This window comes from Syzygium oleosum, unplaced genomic scaffold (assembly GCF_021117445.2).
Source record: "Syzygium oleosum isolate NSW1041296 unplaced genomic scaffold, Sole_v2.1 Sole_v2.15, whole genome shotgun sequence".
NCBI classification, from domain to species: Eukaryota; Viridiplantae; Streptophyta; class Magnoliopsida; order Myrtales; family Myrtaceae; genus Syzygium; species Syzygium oleosum.
The window spans coordinates 864404-887659 of NW_026607499.1; the positions used below are offsets into that span (position 1 = coordinate 864404).

A 23256-nucleotide genomic window follows, 5' to 3' on the forward strand; every position below is an offset into this window, starting at 1 on the left:
TTCAAAATGCTTCGATGCTGATAGTAAAACGGAGTTTATCTCTCCCTCGCTGGCTATTGGATTCTTCCATTGGCGATGTTCAGTCCATGTTCTATTGTGATCGCCGAGGTGAACTTTAAGAAATTATCTTGTTTCGAGCTCCCTTGTTTTGCCTTGTACTTAACGCAGTTAATCGGCATCACTGGGTCATTATTTCTGTCTGCGCATGCGGAACATGGTCTAACGTGTTTAGCAGGAGCGAAAATGCTCGCTGACTTGACCATCAGCATTGACTTAAAACACTGCGTAGGGTTCCCAACAGATCGATGGGAATGTACAAGATCACGTAATCACGAATTGCTGTTTGCTAAGATAGGCTACTATGAGATTGTTCGAAAGCGGGTAGACAGCATGCCTCTTCAACAAAAACCAGTGGACTACTATTGCTAGTGCGCCGCAAATGTCGCTGCTCAAGTTTCTGTAAATATCTCTAGGCTGTTGGTAGCTTCTTGACTCCGCGCTTCATCTGTGGCGAGGTGTCTAATGAGAAAGGATCACTCAAATTAAGCGCAGCAGCAACACATTTACCTCTCGCAAGCTGTTCACACGAATTCATATACAAGTACTGAGGGGAACTCAGGTTCAACAGCAAACTTGGTACGCCTTTATCACATCTCGAAGCGCACCATGTCATGGATCTGTGTAGAATTTATACACAGATCGATCATTAAGCAATGCGTACTCTTGCCAACACTACGATCAAGATGATTAGGACCGAGAGTAGCAAGGACGATCTAACGTTTTCCTCCAACTCGGCTGTAGCTTCTGGCGTGGGCGGCTGGGAAAGTTGCAATGTCTTGATCAAAAGAAGCTTGAATTTTTCGATGAGTTCCATGATTTTGTCCTTCAAGATGTCCAAGAGCCACTGCAGATCGTTCGTACCCCAGTTTACTTCCTCACAAATCTGAGAACTTTCTGTTTCATCTGCAAAACATACAGTTACAGTTTGAGAACTTTTTTACGTGCCAAGAAAAGGCTGCAACAAAATATGCTAGTGTTGGTGTAGTTTTTCGATTCGGTTCAGTTTGTTCGATTCCGACACCCCTACTTTGGACAGACAATCAGAAGATGAACTTAAACTCGTTATCCGATCTTATTCCACTTTAATCTGATCAAATGGTCGTAAGACCCTTATGCCCTCCCTAGATCATATTTATCTAAAGATCAAACTGATATGTATCCCTAATTACCCACCTTTTGCACCCATTTGGACAGCAGTCTTAACTGGCCACTGTGTCGTGCCACTTACCAAACAAGAGGAACTTACAAGACTCGTTTATCTCCCACACTACTAAGCATCTCGAGAATGCAATGAATTAACTTTTTCTTCTGTTCTGAATACCACCGTGTTGCTATGGTAAACAACATTTTCGATGAGGACAAGGTGTCAAGAGATACAAGCAATATGCTAAGTTGAGTCCAGTGAAGCAATAATCTTGTTTTGGTTAAGTCCAAACGAACCTGAGAGGAGCTTCTCCTGGAACTGCTGGACCGACTGATTATTCATAATGGCGCTCCAGAAAGCTTTATCCAAGACTACCGATATAACCAATTTCTACAAACAGAAAAACCTCCCTTAAAACTCGGTTAAGGATTTATTCTAGCATAACGACAAAGGATGATAAAGAAGAAAGGATCAAGCTTCAGCTTGAGCTATAGTTCGAATCACGGTGTATTTAACAATTCTAATACATTCTATAGTGTGAATTGCTAATTTCCACAAAAATGTAATCAAATTGGTAAATCTAATTTGCTTGTTCTTGGTTAGCTCAGATTTTAGTCTCATTATTTATCCAAAACTAAACCATGATCCGGCCTGCGAAAGAAACCAATTTACTAGAGGATCGCACAATCCATCCACTCAAGAATATGGCACCTTAATAGCTGGCTCTGTTTGCAGCAGATGAAGGGCATGCCGAACTCTCGCCCATCCACTAGACGTCAATATGCTCGAATCCCTACATCCCAAAAGCCGCATCCAATATTGCTCCGAGCCAGATGAAGAAGCGCTCTGCCAGAGGCTGGTTCAAACGAAAACTAGTCAGCGAGAAATCCTGTATGAACATGTATAGGAGATATATCATAGCAAAATATAGCAAATTGAACATCAGCTTTTGGATATGGGAACGTGCTTCTTTAATTTTTATTTGACAAACGAGACTATTAGTGGGATAAGGCTTGATATGTTGTTGTTGTTATAGGAAACAAAACATCACTGACCAAAACACAGACTGGCAATTCACAAAAAAGAAGGTCGAAGCCTGATAGTATATTTTACCATATTTAGCTGAAGGGAGAAGAGAAAGAAATGGAAAGTGGACGGTTCGACATTTCAGTTCATCAAATGCTTTCTTTCATATGTTTTGGGAATTAGTTAGTCTGTCCCACAGCCAAACATGTCCGGATGATGTTTTTGCTTGGCAAGACCTTCAGGTAGAGCTCCATGCTAAAAGGGTGTAGTCAAATTTCATCGAATTTGCCCCATTGTTCCTCTATGATGGATTGGCTACAAGAATCATGACGCATATCTAATGTTGTATTAAACAGAAAAACGATGAGCGACGCCCATTTGCCCAATTCGACGCAGTGTGACCAACTTATCAAAAGAGGTAGCCGTTATGGATTAGTTGTTGACTCATAAAACTTGTAGGAGGCTAAATTGCAAAGAATTCGATACACCTTTAGCGAGTGTATTTCTCTTTTAGTGCGACTTTCCTTTTTCATCCATGCTGTAACTCTGTCAAAGCCCCGGACATCACTGACAAAACAGTCTTGGACATAACCTTTAGCAGAACAAATCAACGTGTTTCATCACGCACAGGCCAAAGTTCTTCAGCAACAGAGAAGCAGTCTAACTTCAATCCCGATGCAATCTTAATTCTTCCTAACATCTTTACGATTTCCGAGCCAAAAAAGAAACATCATATAAGGAAAGGAAGAGAGAGACGTAGGAGACAGAGAAATTCACAGACTCGAGGAGAGCACGAATGGCCTTCTCGATCTCGAGCTCGGAGGGAAGCAGACCCAGAAGGGCAGAGCCCAAAGTCGCCGCCGCCATCTTCCCCGGGCTGGCACAGCCAGAAGCAGAGCAAGGAGGAGGCTTGCCATGACTGGCTGAAACTGGAAGGTTGTTTTCGTGGATGCTTCCCGAAGGAGAAGATGATGGTGAGGGAAGGAAGATGTCAGGAGGAGAAGGGGCCTTCAATGGGGGAGGATGCACCGCCCCTCCTCCCATTTTTTGGAGAAAATCGGGAGATAGAGATGGATAGAGAGAGATTGATGACAAGGGTGTGTCGAAATGAAGGAAGTTTTTGGTGGGTTGATGGATGGAATGATGTTTGGATACCTTGCTGGGGAAGGTGATGATGACCTGTCCGCTTCACTGTAGTGGAGAAGAGAATATCAGTCACTTCGGGTGCCTACGGTATACCTTTTTGTCCCCAAAAATAATTTCTGTTTAGAAGTAATTTTTTTTATTTCTATTTCATAGATGAATTTCTAAATAAAAGAATTACATCTGGTAACTGCACAAAATTTTTATATCCGAAATAGGAAAAGAACAGAAATACATTTGGTACAATCCTAAAAATTTCTATTCCCAATTTTTTTCATTTAATTATAAAAATGTCAGTGAAAATTTAACAATTCATATTTGGATAAAACTAGACTAGAAATAGAATCAAAATATATTATGATATAGAATTGGTTAATCTTAATATAATCATAAAGAAAATTACTCCATATAGATAAAGCAAATGCCTAGTGATGATGGAGGAAATTGGGGTTTAGGGTTTAAAATTTATGGTTTAGGTTTTTAGGGTTGTGTTTAAGGTTTGAGGTTTGGGGTTTGGGTTTGGATTTTGGGGTTTCGGGCATTAGAGTTTTGATTTTTGGTTTTGGGGTAGAGTTTTAGGGCTTTGGGGTTTTGAGGTTTTGGGTTTCGGGTTTCGGGTTTAGGTTTTTGGGTTTTAGGGTTTGGATTTTGGGGTTTCAAGTATTAGGTTTAGGGTTTCGAGTTTTAGAGTTTGGGTTTTAAGGTTTAGAGCTTTAGGATTTAGGGTTTCGATTTTTGGGTTTGGGGTTTTATGGTTGGGTTTTGGGATTTAGGGGTTGGGGGTTTCGGGTTTTGGGATTTAATGGTGTATGAAATTGTTTTTCTAAATTGACATTATTTCTCTTTTTGTTCCTGAGAACAGAAAAGTAGATTTTTTTTTTACTTTTTATTTCTATTTCAAATCTATTCCTTGGCCACTTTTCTATACCGGGGAATAGAAAATTAATTGACGTACACAAACAGATTTCTGTTCGTTTTCAATTCTGGGGAACAAAAGAACAGAAAAATAGAGAAATAGAAACGTTACCAAACGCGCCCTTCACTTCCAGAGTTCCACTCCACTTTAACCGTGACTGATTCAGAGATTCTCTGCTTAATATCTCTCTTTCTTAACTGTAACTTTGAAACTCACCTCTAGGATGCGTTTGTTTCAAGGAAAGTATTTTCTTGAAAATCCATCTTTCAAATTTTTACCAAAAATGATCAGTTAATCGAAAAAAAATTTCCAATCAAGAAAAATATTCATGTATAAAATTAGGAAAGTGAATTCTCTAATCTAAAAAGATGAAAACACTTTTCGGAATTGCTTCCTTTTACTTTTTAAATATTTTATTATTTTCTTTATTTTATTTTTAAAAATAAAATAATTAAAAATTCGAAATTTTTTTTGCCCGAGATAAAATCATGGGATTGAAATCATTTTCCAAATGAGATCCAAACACCAGAAAATGTTTTCGATCATATATCACAAAACAAAGGAAAACTAACTTTTTTCTTGGAAAATGATTTTCCGAAAAACATTTTCCTAAAACGTTACATTTTCTGTGAAACAAATGCACCCTTAGATTAAAAAAGAAAAACATATGGAAGATGGGGAAATTGATAAATAGAAGTAACTTACCGCAATGAAAACTTATTGAAATAGCTGATATATCAAGAGTTTACTTGAATAAAAAGTTCATAACGCGAAAGAGCTAGGCTCCGTTTGGGAACCCACTTTCCCAAGGGACTTAAAGCCCCCTTGTGGTAAATTAGGGATGTTTGGCGATTCTTTTGCCCAACCCTTGGGCCAACTTGTGAAAGCCAAAAGCCCTGAGGTAGGTCCCCACATGTCTTGGGCTTTCAGAATTTTCGGAAAACTCATTTTGGGTAGTAATTTTTGTTCTTTCAAAACTACACTAGACAATTTTTTTTTGTTTTCGGATTTTGCCCTTATAAGCACTGTCCATCTTCTCTACCTAGGTGAAGCTTTGTCGAGAGTTGCGCGAGATCGGCTGACGGTCGCCGATGGTTGCTCGACCCTAGGCAAGGGGTCGCGTGACCCAAGCGCCGATCGCCTCTACATCTTCTTTCCCCGCTCAGCCACCTCCCTCCATCCATCTTAATCACGGCCTCGCCATTACAATGGTGCCCAGGCGCATCTGCGATCATATCCTCCCCCAACTCTTTTTTTTCTCTTGAGGGAGCCAAACTTGGCCCCCCACTATCCAACAAAGTTAAATTCGTTGTAAGAATGTCAATTCAGTTATAAACCTTTTGAAAAAAAACAGTGGACTATTATTGCTAGAGCCCCGCAAATGTTGCTGCTCAATTTTCTGTAAATATCTCTTGCTGTCGGTAACTTCTTGACTCGCGCTTCATCTGTGGCGAGGTTTCTAATGAGAAAGGTTCCATTGCGAAATTCTCTGGAAAACTGAAATTAAGCGCAGCAGCAACATTTTTACCTCTCGCAAGCTGTTCACACGAATTCATATGCAAGTACTAAGGGGAACTCAGGTTCAACAGCAAACTCGATACACCTTTATCACATCTCGAAGCGCACCATGTCACGAATCTGCGTAGAATCGATACGCAGATTGATCATTAAGCAATGCGTACTCGTGCCAACACTACGATCAAGATGATTAGCACCGAAAGTAGCAAGGATGATCCAACTTTTTCCTCTAACTCGGCCGTAGCTTCTTTCTTGTGTGGCTGGGAAGGTTGCAATGTCTCGATCAAAAGCAGCTTGAATTTTTCAACGAGGTCCATGATTTTGTCCTTCAAGATGTCCAAGAGCCACCACAGATCGTTCGTACCCCAGTTTACTTCCTCACAAATCTGAGGGCTTTCTGTTTTATCTGCAAAACATACGGTAACAGTTTTGAGAATTTTTTTATTTCCCACCAAGAAAAGGTTGCAGACAATCAAAATACGCTACTGTTCGTGATTAAGAAAATCAAGATATGCTCCAAAACATTCATGCAGATTTGACTCCTATAAAAGCAGTTTCGATTCGCTACTTTTAACTTCTCAATCTTGGTCGCGCTTGATATAACAACTACGATACTTCTTTGGACAAACACGAGCAGAAGATGAACTTTAACTCGTTATCTGATCCTATTCCACTTTAATCTGATCAAAAGGTCGTAAGACCCTTATGCCCTCCCTCGATCATATTTATCTTAAGATCAAACTGATATGCATCCTTAATTACTCACCTTTTGCACCCATTTGGACAGCAGTCTTAACTGGCCACTGTGTCGTGCCACTTACCAATAAAGAGGAACTTGCAAGACTCGTTTATCTCCCACACGACTAAGCATCTCGAGAATGCAATGAAGTAACTTTTTCTTCTGCTCTGAATACCACCGTTTTGCTATGGTAAACAACATTTTCGGTGAGGACAAGGTGTCAAAAGATACAAGCAATATGCTAAGTTGAGTCCAGTGAAGCAATAATCTTGTTTTGGTTAAGCACATACGAACCTGAGAGAAGCAACTCCTGGAACTGCTGGACCGACTGATTATTCATAATGGCGCTCCAGAAAGCTTTATCCAAGACTACCGATATAACCAATCTCTACAAACAGATAAACCTCCCGTTAAAACTCAGTTAAGGATTTGTTACGACAAAGGATGGTAAAGAAGAAAAGATCAAGCTTCAGCTTGAGCCATAGTACGAATCAGGATGTCTTTCACAATTCTAATACATACTATAGTGTGAATGTGCTAATTTCCATGAAAATGTAATCAAATTGGTAAATCTAATTTGCTTCTTCTTGGTTAGCTCAGGTTTTAGTCTCATTATTTATCCAGAACTAAACCATGATCCAGCCCGGAAAAGAAACCAATTTGACTAGAGGAACGCACAACACATCAATTCGAGAATATGGCACCTTAATAGCTGGCTCCGTTTGCAGCAGATGAAGGGCATGCCGAACTCTCCCCCATCCACTAGACAACAGTATGCTCGCACTCGGATCCCTACATCCAAAAAGCTGCATCCAGTTTTGATCCGAGCCAGATGAAGAAGCGCACTGCCACAGGCTGGTTCAACCGAAAACTAATCAGAAAGAAATCATGTATGAACATTTGTGGGAGATATATCATAGCAAAATATAGCAAATGGAACACCAGCTTTTGGATATGAGAACGTGCTTCTTTAATTGTTATTTGCAAACGAGACTATTAGTGGGATAAGGCTTGACTTGTTGTTGATGTTGTAGGAACCAAAACACAGACCGGCAATTCACAAAAAAGAAGCTCGAAGCCTGATAGTATACTTTACCATATTTAGCAGAAGGGAGAAGAGAAAGAAATGGAAAGTGGACGGTTCAACATATCAGTTCATCAAATGCTTTCTTTCATATGATTTGGGAATTAGTTATTTCGTCCCTCGGCCTCATTCCAAACATGACCGGATCATGCTTTCGCTGGGCAACACCATCAGGCAGGGCTCCATGCTAAAAGGGTGTAGTCAAATTTCATCGAATTTGCCCCTTTGTTCCTCTATGATGCATCAGCTACAAGAATCGACGCCCATTTGCCTAATTCGACGCAGTGTGACCAACTTATCAAAAGAGGTAGCCGTTATGGATTAGTTGTTGACTCATCAAACTCGTAGGAGGCTAAATTGCAAAGAATTCGATACACCTTCAGCGAGTGTATTTCTCTTTTAGCACGACTTTCCTTTATCATCCATCCTATAACTCTGTCAAAGCATGGGACATCACTGAAAAAACAATCTTGGATGCAACCTTTAGCAGAACAAATCAATGTGGTTCATCACGCACAAGCCAAAGTTCTTCAGCAACAGAGAAGCAGTCTTACTTCAATCCCAATGCAATCTTAATTCTTCCTAAGTCGCAAGTAAAAAAGAAAAATCATATCAGGAGGAGAGAGAGAGAGAGAGAGAGAGAGAGAAAATCACAGACTCGAGGAGAGCACGAATGGCCTTCTCGATCTCGAGCTCGGAGGGAAGCAGACCCAGAAAGGAAGAGCCCAAAGTCGCCGCCGCCATCTTCCCTGGGCTGGCACAGCCAGAAGCAGAGCAAGGAGGAGGCTTGCAATGGCCGGACTGGAAGATTGTTATTATCGATGCTTCCTGAAGGAGAAGATGGTGAAGGAAGGGAGATGTCAGGAGGAGATGAAGTAAATTTTTGGGAGGTTGATGGATGGAATCATTTCTGATAGGTTGTTGGGGAAGGTGATGACCACCTGTCCCACTTCACTGTAGTGGAGAATATAACTGAGTTCCACTCCACTTTGACCGTGACTGATTCAGAGATTCTGCTTCGGAAAACAACAGAAACAGGTTCTGAATTTTATTTATGTTCAATGTATAATATCATCTCTAAAATTTTAATTTATTTATTATTATTTTTGAATTTTTGATATATATTTAATTTAATTTATAAATTACATGAAAATATTAAATATAGTCTTTTTATTAATTTAAATTCGGGGACTATTTTGAACATATATCAAAAGTCAGGGACCACATTAAATAAATTAAAAGTTCAGGGACCATATTGAATATTAGGGAAAAGTTGAAGGACTACATAAAATAAATTAAAAATTCAGAAACCATATTACATATTGTGCCAAAGTTCAAAAACTATTTGTGTCATTATTCCTTCAATTTAATATCTCTCTCTCTTAACTGAAACTTTGAAACTCGGCTTTATATTAAAAGAAAAAAAAAAGATCGAAGATGGGGAAATTGATAAATAGAAGTTACTTACCACAATGAAAACTTATTGAAATAGCTCAAACATAAAAAAATTACTTGAACAAAAACTTAATAATATGAAGGAAATAGGCTCCGACCATTTGGGAATCACTTTTCCAAAGGGCGTGAAGCCCCTTGACGAAAAATTACGAGTGCTTGACAAATTTTTTGCCCTACCCTTAGGCCAAATGCTTGCCTTATGAAAGTTGAAAGCCCAAGGCAAGTGCTCACCAAAATTGGGCTTCCAGCATTTTCGAAAAGCTCACTTTAGGGTTAGTAAATTTTTTTTCTTTCAAAACTGCCATCATCAATTTTTTCGTTTTCTGATTTTGCCCTCGTAAGCACCGTTCATCTTCTTTACGTAGGTGAAGCTCCATCGAGAGTTGCGCAAGATCGGCTGACGGTTGCCAATGGTTACTTGACCCTAGGCAAGGGATTGCGCGACCCAGGCAATGCTCGCCTAGATTGCTCAAACCTAAGTAGCCATCGCCTGGTTAGCATGACCCACGCGACCGCCGCTTGGGGTCCTACGACCTTAGGCCGTATCGCTTGGGGCGCAACATAGGCAAGGCTTCCCTTGCCAGATCTAGTTCTCCGGCAGCCAGATTTAGCCTCGTTGGCTGGTCACTGATCCTTTGCCGGTTTTTAATTTTTTTTTATAAAAAAAATAGTAAAAGTGATTTACATGGTGTGACTTTTCCGGACATCGTTTAAACCAAAGTTGTTTCTCAGTATACTTTAAAATTACGATTTACTAAATACTATTTGCATCTAAAAAAATATCCCTTTAACTTAAAGGCCTTTGCATTTTCTCAATTCACATTCATCACCTAAGTATACATCCATCCAAAATGAGAAACTGCACTCGAATTATAAAAAAACCCGAACCCCATCGACACCATACACCCATTTGCCTCTACATCTTCTTTCCCCGCTTTGCCACCTCCCTCCACCCATATCAACCACGGCCTCGCCGTCATAATGGTGCCAGCTTGCATATGCGATCATATCCGCCTCCAACATTTCATTTTCTCTTGAAGTAGCCAAAGTTGGCCCCCCACCACCCGGTAAAGTCAAATATGTTATTTGTATACCAATTTAGTTATAAACTTTTTAATTTGAACATTTTAATTTTATAATTTTTTATGGTTTGTCAATATAATTATTCCAGTCAATTTTGACTATGAACTGCTGATGTGGACACCGATAATTTTACATTGCATGGTCCGACATTGACGGGACAATTTTTATAATTTCTTAATATATTTTTTTATTTTTTCCTATTCTTTTTATTTTTTCTGTGGCCGGCAAGTAAGGGTGTCAATGGTTCGGTTCGGTTTGGGTGTCTAGGAAAACCGAACCGAACCGAACCGTTTAGACGTGTGCTTGATCCGAACCAAAACACCACACGAACCAAATATGATCCGAACCGAAAACGTGGTTCGGTTCGGTTTTCGATTTTTCTTTTTTATCTTTTTTTGCACTTCTTCCCGTCCTCCTCGTCTTCTTCTTCCGCTCTCTCTCTTCCCTTCTCTGTGAGACTGCTTCTTCTTTCTTCTTCCCGTCAAGAAGCAAGTCAATTGATGACCCACCACCAAAAGGCCCCACCAGATCACCGGAGTCGGCCATGGACACTCGCCGGAGACCGAACTTCCGGCGACTGAACCCGCTCTAACAACAAAAAAGCGAGGACCGGAACTTGAACGACCTGTTTGGTTAATGGCGGCCACCACAAACAGCTCGGAGCCGCCGTCGCCGGCCCAGGTGGACTCGGTCTCGATGTCGGCATCGGCCGACGAGCTGACGGCCGGGGCCGTGAACAGGCGCTACGAGGGGCTTGTCATGCTATGGTCAAAGGCCGTCAAGGGGAAGGGCTCGTGGTACTGGGCTCACCTCGAGCCCATCCTCGTCCACAACGCCGACATCGGCCTCGCCAAGGCCGTGAAGCTCCGGCACTCCCTCTGCGAGGAGAAAATATTCAGTGGTTAGCGCACGCCAGGTCATCCGCCTACGTGGCGCGCATGAGCTTAGTTGGCTCCACTCAACGGGAGACACGTGGCGCTAAGTTGGACTTGCTGAAAAATTAAAAAAAAGGCTTTCTTTTCTCTATGTGGGGACAGAGCTGAAAAATTAAGTTCCCGCCTAAAACATCCCCTCTCTCTCTCCTCTTTTCAATTTCCAAGGCCCTTCTTTACCTGCACTCCTGGGGAAGAACAGCCAAAACACTCTCTCTCTCTCTTTCTCCACCGCCTCCGCCTCCGCCTCCGCCTCCGCCTCTCCCAAGAGCCCCGCCGGTCGCTCCGAGCTCAGATCTGCGCCCAAGACGGAGAGCCCCGCGTCGCTGCGAGCTCGGATCTGCATCTGGCACATCGCCTCCCCCAAGAGCCCCTCCCTCTCGGCTGCTGGATCCCGAGCCCCTCCGCCTCCGCCGAGCTCAGATCTGCGCTCAAGAGGGAGAGCCCGCGTCGCTTTCTTGTTCTTTATCTTGAGTCCCCCATATGCTGAGATTTCTTTGCTCCCAGCCGATGCTCTCCATCACTGAAAACTTCACTTGGCGATCCAACTTTTTCCTCTAACTCGGCCGTAGCTTCTTTCTTGTGTGGCTGGGAAGGTTGCAATGTCTCGATCAAAAGCAGCTTGAATTTTTCAACGAGGTCCATGATTTTGTCCTTCAAGATGTCCAAGAGCCACCACAGATCGTTCGTACCCCAGTCTACTTCCTCACAAATCTGGGGGCTTTCTGTTTTATCTGCAAAACATACGGTAACAGTTTTGAGAATTTTTTTATTTCCCACCAAGAAAAGGTTGCAGACAATCAAAATACGCTACTGTTCGTGATTAAGAAAATCAAGATATGCTCCAAAACATTCATGCAGATTTGACTCCTATAAAAGCAGTTTCGATTCGCTACTTTTAACTTCTCAATCTTGGTCGCGCTTGATATAACAACTACGATACTTCTTTGGACAAACACGAGCAGAAGATGAACTTTAACTCGTTATCCGATCCTATTCCACTTTAATCTGATCAAAAGGTCGTAAGACCCTTATGCCCTCCCTCGATCATATTTATCTTAAGATCAAACTGATATGCATCCTTAATTACTCACCTTTTGCACCCATTTGGACAGCAGTCTTAACTGGCCACTGTGTCGTGCCACTTACCAATAAAGAGGAACTTGCAAGACTCGTTTATCTCCCACACGACTAAGCATCTCGAGAATGCAATGAAGTAACTTTTTCTTCTGCTCTGAATACCACCGTTTTGCTATGGTAAACAACATTTTCGGTGAGGACAAGGTGTCAAAAGATACAAGCAATATGCTAAGTTGAGTCCAGTGAAGCAATAATCTTGTTTTGGTTAAGCACATACGAACCTGAGAGAAGCAACTCCTGGAACTGCTGGACCGACTGATTATTCATAATGGCGCTCCAGAAAGCTTTATCCAAGACTACCGATATAACCAATCTCTACAAACAGATAAACCTCCCGTTAAAACTCCGTTAAGGATTTGTTACGACCAAGGATGATAAAGAAGAAAAGATCAAGCTTCAGCTTGAGCCATAGTACAAATCAGGATGTATTTCACAATTCTAATACATACTATAGTGTGAATGTGCTAATTTCCATGAAAATGTAATCAAATTGGTAAATCTAATTTGCTTCTTCTTGGTTAGCTCAGGTTTTAGTCTCATTATTTATCCAGAACTAAACCATGATCCAGCCCGGAAAAGAAACCAATTTGACTAGAGGAACGCACAACACATCAATTCGAGAATATGGCACCTTAATAGCTGGCTCCGTTTGCAGCAGATGAAGGGCATGCCGAACTCTCCCCCATCCACTAGACAACAGTATGCTCGCACTCGGATCCCTACATCCAAAAAGCCGCATCCAGTTTTGATCCGAGCCAGATGAAGAAGCGCTCTGCCACAGGCTGGTTCAACCGAAAACTAATCAGAAAGAAATCATGTATGAAATTTTGTGGGAGATATATCATAGCAAAATATAGCAAATGGAACACCAGCTTTTGGATATGGCAACGTGCTTCTTTAATTGTTATTTGACAAACGAGTCTATTAGTGGGATAAGGCTTGACTTGTTGTTGATGTTGTAGGAACCAAAACACAGACTGGCAATTCACAAAAAAGAAGCTCGAAGCCTGATAGTATACTTCACCATATTTAGCAGAAGGGAGAAGAGGAAGAAATGGAAAGTGGACGGCTCGGCATTTCAGTTCATCAAATGCTTTCTTTCATATGATTTGGGAATTAGTTATTTCGTCCCTCAGCCTCATTCCAAACATGACCGGATCATGTTTTCGCTTGGCAAGACCTTCAGGCAGGGCTCCATGCTAAAAGGTGTAGTCAAATTTCATCGAATTTGCCCCTTTGTTCCTCTATGATGCATCGGCTACAAGAATCGACGCCCATTTGCCTAATTCGATGCAGTGTGACCAACTTATCAAAAGAGGTAGCCGTTATGGATTAGTTGTTGGCTCATCAAACTCGTAGGAGGCTAAATTGCAAAGAATTCGATACACCTTTAGCGAGTGTATTTCTCTTTTAGCACGACTTTCCTTTTCATCCATCCTATAACTCTGTCAAAGCCTGGGACATCACTGAAAAAACAATCTTGGATATAACCTTTAGCAGAACAAATCAATGTGGTTCATCCGCACAAGCCAAAGTTCTTCAGCAACAGAGAAGCAGTCTTACTTCAATCCCAATGCAATCTTAATTCTTCCTAAGTCGCAAGTAAAAAAGAAAAATCATATCAGGAGGAGAGAGAGAGAGAGAGAGAGAGAGAGAGAGAGAGAGAGAGAGAGAAATTCACAGACTCGAGGAGAGCACGAATGGCCTTCTCGATCTCAAGCTCGGAGGGAAGCAGACCCAGAAAGGAAGAGCCCAAAGTCGCCGCCGCCATCTTCCCTGGGCTGGCACAGCCAGAAGCAGAGCAAGGAGGAGGCTTGCAATGGCGGGCTGAAACTGGAAGGTTGTTATTATCGATGCTTCCTGAGGGAGAAGATGGTGAAGGAAGGAAGATGTCCGGAGGAGATGGAGTAAAGTTTTGGGAGGGATGGATGGAATCATTTCTGATAGCTTGTTGGGGAAGGTGATGACCACCTGTCCCACTTCACCGTAGTGGGGAATATCATTCCACTTGAGTTCCGCTCCACTTTGACCTTGACTGATTCAGAGATTCTGCTTAGGAAAACGACAGAAACAGTTTCCGAATTTTATCTATGGTTGAACTATAACCTAATACCTAAATTTTTAATTTATTTATTATCATTTATAAATTTTTAGTACATATTTAATTTAGTTTTTGAACTACATAAAAATATTCAATGTAATCTTTTTATTAATTCAAGTTCGGGGACTACTTTAAACATATACCAAAAGTCAGGAACCACATTAAATAAATTAAAAGTCTAGGTACCATATTGAATATTAGGCAAAAGTTAAAAGACCACATTACATGTTATACCAAAGTTTAAGAACTGTTTGTGTCATTATCCTTTCCATTTAATATCTCTCTCTTAACTGAAACTTTGAAGCTCGGCTTAATATTAAAAGAAAAAAAAAAGATAGAAGATGGGGAAATTGATAAATAGAAGTTACTTACCACAATGAAAACTTATTGAAATAGCTTAAACATAAAAATTACTTGAATAAAAACTTAATAATATGAAGGAAATAGGCTCGACCATTTGGGAATCACTTTTCCAAAGGGCGTCAAGCCCCTTGAGTAAAAATTACGAGTGTTTGACAAATTTTTCGCCCAACCCTTAAGCCAAATGCTAACCTTATGAAAGTTGAAAGCCCAAGGCAAGTCCCTACCTAATTTGGGCTTTCAGAATTTTCGGAAAGCTCACTTTAGGGTTAGTAAAAAAAATTTCTTCCAAAATTGCCATCATCAATTTTTTTGATTTCCGATTTTGCCCTTGTAAGCTCTATTCATCTTCTTTACGTAGGTGAAGCTCCATCGAGAGTTGCGCAGGATCGGCTGACGGTCACCAATGGTTGCTTGACCCTAGGCGAGGGGTTGCGCGACCTAGGTGATGCTCACCTAGATTGCTCAAACCCAATTAGTCGTCACTTGGTTAGCACGACCCACGCGATCGCCGCTTGGGGTCCTACGACCTTAGGCCGCATCACTTGGGGCGCAACATAGGCAAGGCTTTCCTTGCCAGATCTAGTTTGCTGGCAACCAGATTTGGCCTCGTTGGTTGGTCACTAACGAAAGTAGCGAATGATAACCAATTCTGTTGTTCCATGAGTTGGCAAAAACGGAAATAGATTTTTTTTTTATTTCGGGACAAGTTGCTTCGAAAAAAAGCAAACCCGTTTGATAACGAACAAAAAAAGTTGGTTTTTCATTTACGAACAAAAGTGAGAACCATTTGGTTTGATAACATAACAAAATTTCTATCTTTGAGGTGAAAAAAAAACCCGTTTGATAAACAATACAAAATTCTATTTCCTGGAACAAAAATCCATGTTTTTTAGAAATGGAATAAAAATAATTAGAAAATCCAAAAAATTCCTAAAAATCTCAAACAAATTCAAAAATTCCAAAAAAATTGAAAAATTCTAGAAAAATTCATCACAATTTCCAAAAATAAAAAATTCAGATTTGGGAAAATAGGAAATTTGTTGAATTTTTTCAAAAAAAAAATCACAAAATCAAAAATTTCAAAACTTCATAGAATGGCTTAAAATACTTGTGGCCATCCACTTTTAGTGAAATTTAAATTTTTTAGGTGCAAAAAAAAAAAATCAAAATTTTAAAACTTCATAGAATAGTTTAGAATACATGGCCACCCACTTTGAGTGAAATTTAAAATTTTTTTAGGTGCCTAAAAAAATTCAAAAACTCAAAAATTTCAAAATTTTAATAACTTACAATACCCGTGGCCATCCACTTTGAGTGAAATTTTAATTTTTGAGGTCGAAAAAAAAAAAGAAAAATTTAACTAAAAGGCAAAAAAATCATAAATTTTTTCAAAAAAAAAAAAAACTTCACATAATGACTTAGAATACTGCGTGGCCACCACTTTGAGTGAAATTTAAATTTTTTTAGGTGTCGAAAAAAAAAAAAAACAAAAAAATCAAAAAATTTAAAACTTCACGAGAAATGACTTTGAACAAAAGAATGCCTAAAAATACCACTTTGGGTGAAATTTAATTTTTTAGGTGCCCAAATGGTATTTTTGATTTTTTAATTTTTAATTTTTTCGGCACCTAAAAAAATTTAAATTTCACTCAAAGTGGATGGCCATATGTATTCTAAGCCATTCTGTGAAGTTTTGAAATTTTTGATTTTTGATTTTTTTTTCTTTTTTTGGGCACCTTAAAAAAAATTTCATTTGAAAGTTGGTGGCACGTGTTTTAAAAAAATTCGGTGAAGTTTTGAAATTTTTGCTTTTTTGCTTATTTTTATTTTTCGACACATAAAAAATTAAATTTCACTAAAGTGGGTGGCCAAGGTATTCTAAACAATTCGTGAAGTTTTGAAATTTTTTTATTTTTTATTTTTTTCGGCACCTAAAAAAAATTTATATTTCGACATTTTGAAAGTGGATTTCGAATTTTTCAATTTTGGGTATTCTAAGAATTTTTGAAGTTTTAAAATTTTGCTTTTTTTTATTTTTTATTTTTTAGGAACCTAAAAAAATAAAATTTTTTCAAAGTGGGTTTTATTCGGGTATTTTAAGCCATTCTATGAAGTTTTGAAATTTTTGCTTTTAATTTTTTGGCATCTAAAAAAAATTAAATTTCGCTCAAAAAGGGTGCTTTTGTTTTTATTATTTTAGGTATTCTAATAAAATTCTCAGTGAAGTTTTAAAATTTTTATTTTTTTATTTTTGTCGGCACCTAAAAAATTTAAATTTCGCTCAAAGTGGATGGCCACAGGTATTCTAAGCCATTCTGTGAAGTTTTAAAATTTTTTCTTTTTTACTTTTTTAAATTTTTTTAGGCACCTAAAAAAAATAAAATTTCGCTCAAAGTGGGTGGCCACAGGTATTTTAAGCCATTCTGTGAAGTTTTAAAATTTTTGCTTTTTTGGTTATTTTTATTTTTTTGGCATCTAAAAAAAATTAAATTTCGCTCAAAGTGGGTGGCCATGGGTATTCTAAGCCATTCTGTGAAGTTTTGAAATTTTTTATTTTTATTTTTTTCGACACCTAAAAAAATTTAAATTTCGCTCAAAGTGGATGGCCACATGTATTCTAAGCCATTCTGTGAAGTTTTGAAGTTTTTTATTTTTTGCTTTTTTGAATTTTTTTCGGCACCTAAAAAAAATTAAATTTCGCTCAAATTGGGTGGCCACAGGTATTCTAAGACATTCTGTGAAGTTTTTAAATTTTAGATTTTTTGATTATTTTTTTATTTTTTTTGGCATCTAGAAAAAATTAAATTTTGCTCAAAGTTGGTGGCCATAGGTATTTTAAGCCATTTTGTGAAATTTTTTATTTTTTATTTTTTATATTTTTTTCGGCACCTAAAAAAATTTAAATTTCGCTTAAAGTGGGTAGTCACATATTCTAAACCATTCTATGAAATTTTGAAATTTTTGATTTTTTGCTTTTTTTTTCTCACCTCAAAGATCGTGACTTCCAGATGAACATGTGTTTTGAAGAAATAGTTCTCTCAGAAATGATTCTCATTTTTGGTCTAGAAATAGAAAACCTACTTTTTTTTTGTTCGGATTTCTGGTTCAGAATCGGTTCTGGAACAAAAAGTTGTTCCAGAAATAGAAAAATGGAATTGCGTTACCAAACGGGTTTCTGATCTAAAGCTAATTCTGGGAACAGAAAACTAATTCTGGATAGAACCAGAATGGTTATCATGCGCTACCTAATTCTTTGCCGGTTTTGAGTTTTTTTATAAAAAAAATAGTAAAAGTGATTTGCATAGTGTGACTTTTCCGGACATCATTCAAATCAAAGTTGTTTCTCAATATATTTTAAAATTACGATTTACTAAAGGGCCGCGCTTTTTCCACTCCCACTGTAGCTAAGGCACTCCTTTTTTTGTTATTTTGACCGTCCTATCCTTTATGGGGCCCACTACTTTTGGTACAATTTTACATAATCCTTTTTTATTATTTGGTCAATTCTATTTATTTTGTTTCTCTTTTTTTTTTTTTCCATATGGGTCTCACTTTCCTTTTTCTTTCTTTTCACTCCTCCCACTCCTCTCTCTCTCTGTTCTCTCTTGCGCGCTTTCTACGCCTCCCATTCCTTCTTGTTCTTCTTTTTCCTACAAATCTCTTTTGCCTCACAGTTTGCTCTGTAAACTTGAAGGGAGTTTTGTAGCTTGCTACCATCAAATGTATTTGCAATTGATCGCCTAGTTCATATTAGAATTGAAAATCATATTTCTTTTGGGTTTTTTTGGTGTTTTCTCTAACGCAGTTTTCCCCATTACTGGCAGAGAAAACCCGTGCTCCTTTTATAGCTATTAACAGCCGAGTTCATGGTCGTTGACAAACATATCTAGTATCTATGGGAAGGCTCCAACAAACTGATTTAATTTGTCATCTATATAGTGCATGTTCTTGAGAGCTTTTGTCTCTCATATTTCTTGATTTTCTCCTTTATCTAGATACTAATCATGATTTGGTGTTCGTTCCATCTTTGAAAATCTAAAGATGCTTGTAGCCGAAACCTGAAGAATGGTATTTTTTGTTGATCTCATTGTCATAGTTAACAATGAGGTTTTAATGTAATCGACCTAGATATGAAAACCCAAAGTCATAACTTTTTTCTTACAAAACATTCAAATGCAAAGATAAGTTGAAAGCTTTCTGCAAGTCACTGGAAAAAGCACAAAAAGAGGAGCAAAATCTTACACCAAAACATCAATTCTAAATACATGAAAATTTCCATAAAACAAATAAAGAAAAGTAACAAGTTGCGTATGCAACTTAACAAAAAATATTGTCCACTCAGCTGCTTGGCTCCCCTCAAGAAAATTCATTGTGCCTATATTTCATCACCATGAATTCCAATGGTTCTTGACTGTGTGTTTGATCCGAGATCTTCACCTTTCGATTTACATGTCCGACTATTATGACCATAACATTTACAAGTACCACATCTCTTCCTCTTTTCAATAATCTCAAATGCCGAAGGATCACGTTTTGTAGAAGTTGCTTCTCCTTTAGTTTTTGAACTAGAAGGACGACCTTTATGAGATGTAATTTGGGGCTCATATAAGATAGTATCACTTGCTCGAATAAAATGCTCAATTTGCTTTCGAACAATTTCCTTTTTGGAAAGCGGCCATTCTTGATACTTCCTTTCCAACTCATGAAGTAGTTGCTTGAATGAATCTTCTTCATAATTTTGAGTAATATCACCGTCCAAAAAGGACCTTGTATCGAGCCTCCATCGTAGATTAATTATATCAAGAGGTAAACCATCGGAAAACCTAAATCTTATCTCATGCGCACATGGAAGTCCCATGGATTGCACAAAATGCCCGGTACAAGGAGGTAGTTCAACCCTACTTTTAGCAATCTCAGTTTGCTTGTAAAGCTTGTCTAAAGTAAATACTGACACACGGGTAATCAAGTTCCTGAAAAGAGGAATATGAAGATGATGAGGAACTCTTACCTTTTCGCTTGACAATTTGCTTTTGATTTCTTGAAATTGATTCTCAACTGCAAGGCATATCTTCTTTTTCACCTCAACTAAATCCCCTGTTGAAACTTGTAGATATGCTTTCAAAGTCGAATGTGCCCCTTCAGCTCTTGAAGTAACCCGGTTTCCAAAATGCATGTGCAAGTCTGTCCAAGCTGTCACAAAAAGCTCCTTGAAAGGAAGCCATGTATTTTTTATGTAGTTAACAACTGATGGCTTTTCCATACAACTATATTCAAATTGCCGAATATTTTCATCATATTCTGCTTCAGTCTTGGAGTTCAAAACCTTGGACCAATCAGACATAAAAGAATCCCAATGTGTTCCTTCTTCGAACTGAGGTTTACATTTTGCCACAATATTTTTCTCAATGTGCCAAACACACAACAAATTCGCACTTTTAGGAAAAACGATTCGAACTGCATTCATCAATGCCAACTCCCTATCAGTGACAATAGCTGAAGGTTGACAATCAACACCCAATATGTTGCTAAACATTGTCAAAGCCCAAACATAATCTTCCTCTTCCTCCTTTCTCAAAAAGACAAAGCATGAGTAGAAAGATGTATTAAAGCAGGAAACTCCAATAATATCCAACAAAGGCATTTTGTATCTATTAGTCTTGTAAGTACAGTCCATTACAAAGACACTTGAGAAACTCTTCGTTAGTGCCATGGAGATAGGATGTGAGAAAAATAAATGCGTCAAGTGACCCTCAGCATCATGTTTAAAATTGTAGATGAATCCACCTATACTAAGCTCATCCATTAAAGCTTGAATCATAGTGCGACCATTCAGATATTCACGGCAGAATTTCGCTTTCATGTTATAAACAGTTTTAGCAATAGCTTGAACATTGGGATTACTTTGTCTCAAGGAAGAAAGAATTTGGCGAGGAGGTATACCGGCCTTAGACATCTCTTTTACCCGCAAAGCTTCAACTTTAGAGAATCGACGACAAGTAGGATGTCCTGACATATCACTTGAAGGATCATGATTATGTGATGCATTCACTACTTTGAGTGACCATGATCCATTCTTCTTTTTATAGCCACAGACGTCAAAAGGACAGTTAATCAAACGGGATCCGGTCTTTCGTCTTTGACTCGCAACATAAATATTATGTCGATCACGATAACTACCTCCCCTGTCGCACCTAAGAAGAACATATTTGTCTCTCTTTGACCTTTTAATAGAGATGACATAACCTTGAGCAAGAAGATGGCTTCGCACACTTCTCAAAAGATCTTCTCGAGTTAGAAAATTACCGGATAAAGTTTCAAATGAACTTGTTAATATGATCGATTGCTCTTCTCCATTCACATTTTCATCATCAATAGATGCATTCAAGCAATTTGGGTCCTCTCGAATATTATCTGTAGAGAATCAAGTGGATGCCCAATTAAAATAGAAACTCTTTTCTTAGTATTATAATGGCAAACTATCTACACCTACCCATTATAACACAATATTTAATTACCAACAGTGTATGAGTGAGTAAAACAATGGGTTAAACAAGTATAAATGATGAATTCCAACAAATGCGCAATTTCGAAATGGTTGTTGAGAAATCAAGTTCAATTCTGCACACAACTATAGTCTAGGGCTAAAAGCAACAGCTGCAACACAATTGAAAGAACCAACGCAACATTGTAGCACTATGTTCCACGAAATTAATCTATGAAAGCATAATTTTTTTTCAACACTCTGAACACAATGCTGAAAATTGCAATCAAATCAAACCACTAATTCGAATCTGGCTTCATATCATCTAAAAGAACACAACTCACTTATTGCCCTCGACTTTTATGTCTACACATGTTTTCTTTCTCTACACTCTCACATGTGCAAGAAGAGACAAAAATATATAATTTAAAAAAAGGGAAGAGACAGAAGCGGTGCTTCTCAATATCACAAAAAAAAATCACCTTCCATGGTGCAAGAAGAGCCTGCGTGCGGAGAAAAGGCACTCGTTGGGGAGATCACCAATGAGCCCAATGCCGCTGCCGGCGAAAGTGTAGAGGATGATGGGTTTGGCATCATAGGTAATAAACAAAGGACGACGGGTTTGTGGAAGAAGAAAGAGGAGGGGGAGGCGTGGAAAGCGTGCAAGAGAGAACAGAGAGATGAGTGGAAAGCGTAAAAAGAAGAAGAAGAAGAAAAGTAAGACCCATATGAAAAAAATAAGAAGAAACAAAATAAAAACAGTTGACCAAATAATAATAAAAATTATATAAAATTGTACCATAAATAGTGGGCCCCACAAGAGATAAGATGGTCAAAACAACAAAAAAGGGAGTGTCTAAGCCATAAGAGGAGTGGAAAAAGCACGACCGTTTACTAAATACTATTTACATTTAAAAAAAACCTTTTTAATCTAAAGGCCTTTGCATTTGCTCAATTCACATTCATCACCTACATATACATCCATACAAATGAGAAACTGCACTTCAATTATAAAAAACCCGAACCCCATCGACACCGTACACCCATTTGCCCCTACATCTTCTTTCCCCGCTTCGCCGCCTCCCTCCACCCATATCAACCACAGCCTCGCCGTCATAATGGTGCCAGCTTGCATTTGTGATCATATCCGCCCCCAACATTTCTTTTTCTCTTGAAGTAGCCAAAGTTGGCCCCCCACTGCCCGGTAAGGTTAAATATATTGTACGGATATTAATTCAATTATAAACTCTTCAATTTGGATAATTTAGTTTTATACCTTTTTATGGTTTGCCAATATAATTATTACGGCCAATTTTTGACTATGAATTGCTAATGTGGACACCGATCATCCTACATGGCATGGTCCGACATTGACGGGACAATTTTTATAATTTTTTAAATATATTTTTATTTTTTCCTATTCTTTTTTTTTCTCTTTTTTTTTTTAGTGTGGCCGGCAAGTACGTTGCGACCCTTGCCCGAAGCCTTCACCGGCCACAGCGAGGGCTTATGGCCCCTCACCCAGATTTGGTGAGGATTGCAACGCCCTCGCTAGATCTGGGCCAGGTGAGGTTCGTAGTGCACTTGCTAGATTTGGGTTAGGCGAGGGCCCAACTACCACCGCCGAGGCCATGGCCCGCCGGAGAGAGATAAGAGAAAAAAAAAACAAAAAAAGAAAGAAAAGAAAAGTGGAAAAAAAAAAAAAATTATCAAAATTATCAACGCCCGTCACGTCGGTGATATATGGCCAGAATTGATTAGAATGACTATATTGGTAAATCTATCAAAACGTTTAGCCCAGCGTCCACGTCGGTGATAAATGGCCAAAATTGATCGGAATGACTATATTGGTAAATCTATCAAAACCTTTAGGACTGAATTGTCCAAATGAAAATATTTAGAATCGAATTGACATTCGTATAATAGTTTTTAAGGTATTTTCGGTAATTTTCCTATGAGACATGTATAGAATCATTCATCTACTTTGCAATACTTAAGGATTGGCTTGCTTATTTGAGCTTTCCTTTCGAATCTTTCAAAAGGAAACTTCTTTGCTTAAAAATCTTTGAAA

General features: G+C 38.6%; 3 protein-coding genes across 5 annotated transcripts; all 3 read right to left on the minus strand.

Annotated features, from left to right (window-relative positions):
* Positions 1–522: 522 nt before the first annotated feature.
* On the minus strand, positions 523–8573 carry LOC130140032 (uncharacterized). Of its 3 annotated transcripts, none has more exons than XM_056318264.1 (4): positions 8289–8528; positions 1916–2060; positions 1501–1594; positions 523–963 (listed from the first exon to the last, which is right to left on the minus strand). In XM_056318264.1, exons 1-4 carry the CDS (start codon positions 8372–8374, stop codon positions 707–709), a joined length of 582 nt encoding a protein of 193 aa, XP_056174239.1. In that variant the 5' UTR covers positions 8375–8528; the 3' UTR covers positions 523–706. The 3 variants fall into 3 exon arrangements, with proteins under 3 accessions (XP_056174239.1, XP_056174238.1, XP_056174240.1); XM_056318263.1 differs by lacking the exon at positions 8289–8528 and adding an exon at positions 3012–3409; XM_056318265.1 differs by lacking the exons at positions 523–963; positions 1501–1594; positions 1916–2060 and adding exons at positions 5746–6213; positions 6841–6934; positions 7251–7401 and having other exon boundaries at positions 8289–8573.
* Positions 8574–11565: 2992 nt separating this feature from the next.
* LOC130140060 (uncharacterized) lies at positions 11566–18572 on the minus strand. The gene is made up of 5 exons (XM_056318419.1): positions 18523–18572; positions 13926–14219; positions 12872–13022; positions 12462–12555; positions 11566–11834 (listed from the first exon to the last, which is right to left on the minus strand). Exons 1-5 carry the CDS (start codon positions 18570–18572, stop codon positions 11566–11568), a joined length of 858 nt encoding a protein of 285 aa, XP_056174394.1.
* Positions 18573–19079: 507 nt separating this feature from the next.
* On the minus strand, positions 19080–20657 carry LOC115668647 (protein FAR1-RELATED SEQUENCE 5-like). Its single transcript, XM_030590062.2, has one exon. It carries the CDS (start codon positions 20655–20657, stop codon positions 19080–19082), a length of 1578 nt encoding a protein of 525 aa, XP_030445922.2.
* Between the last annotated feature and the right edge of the window lie 2599 nt (positions 20658–23256).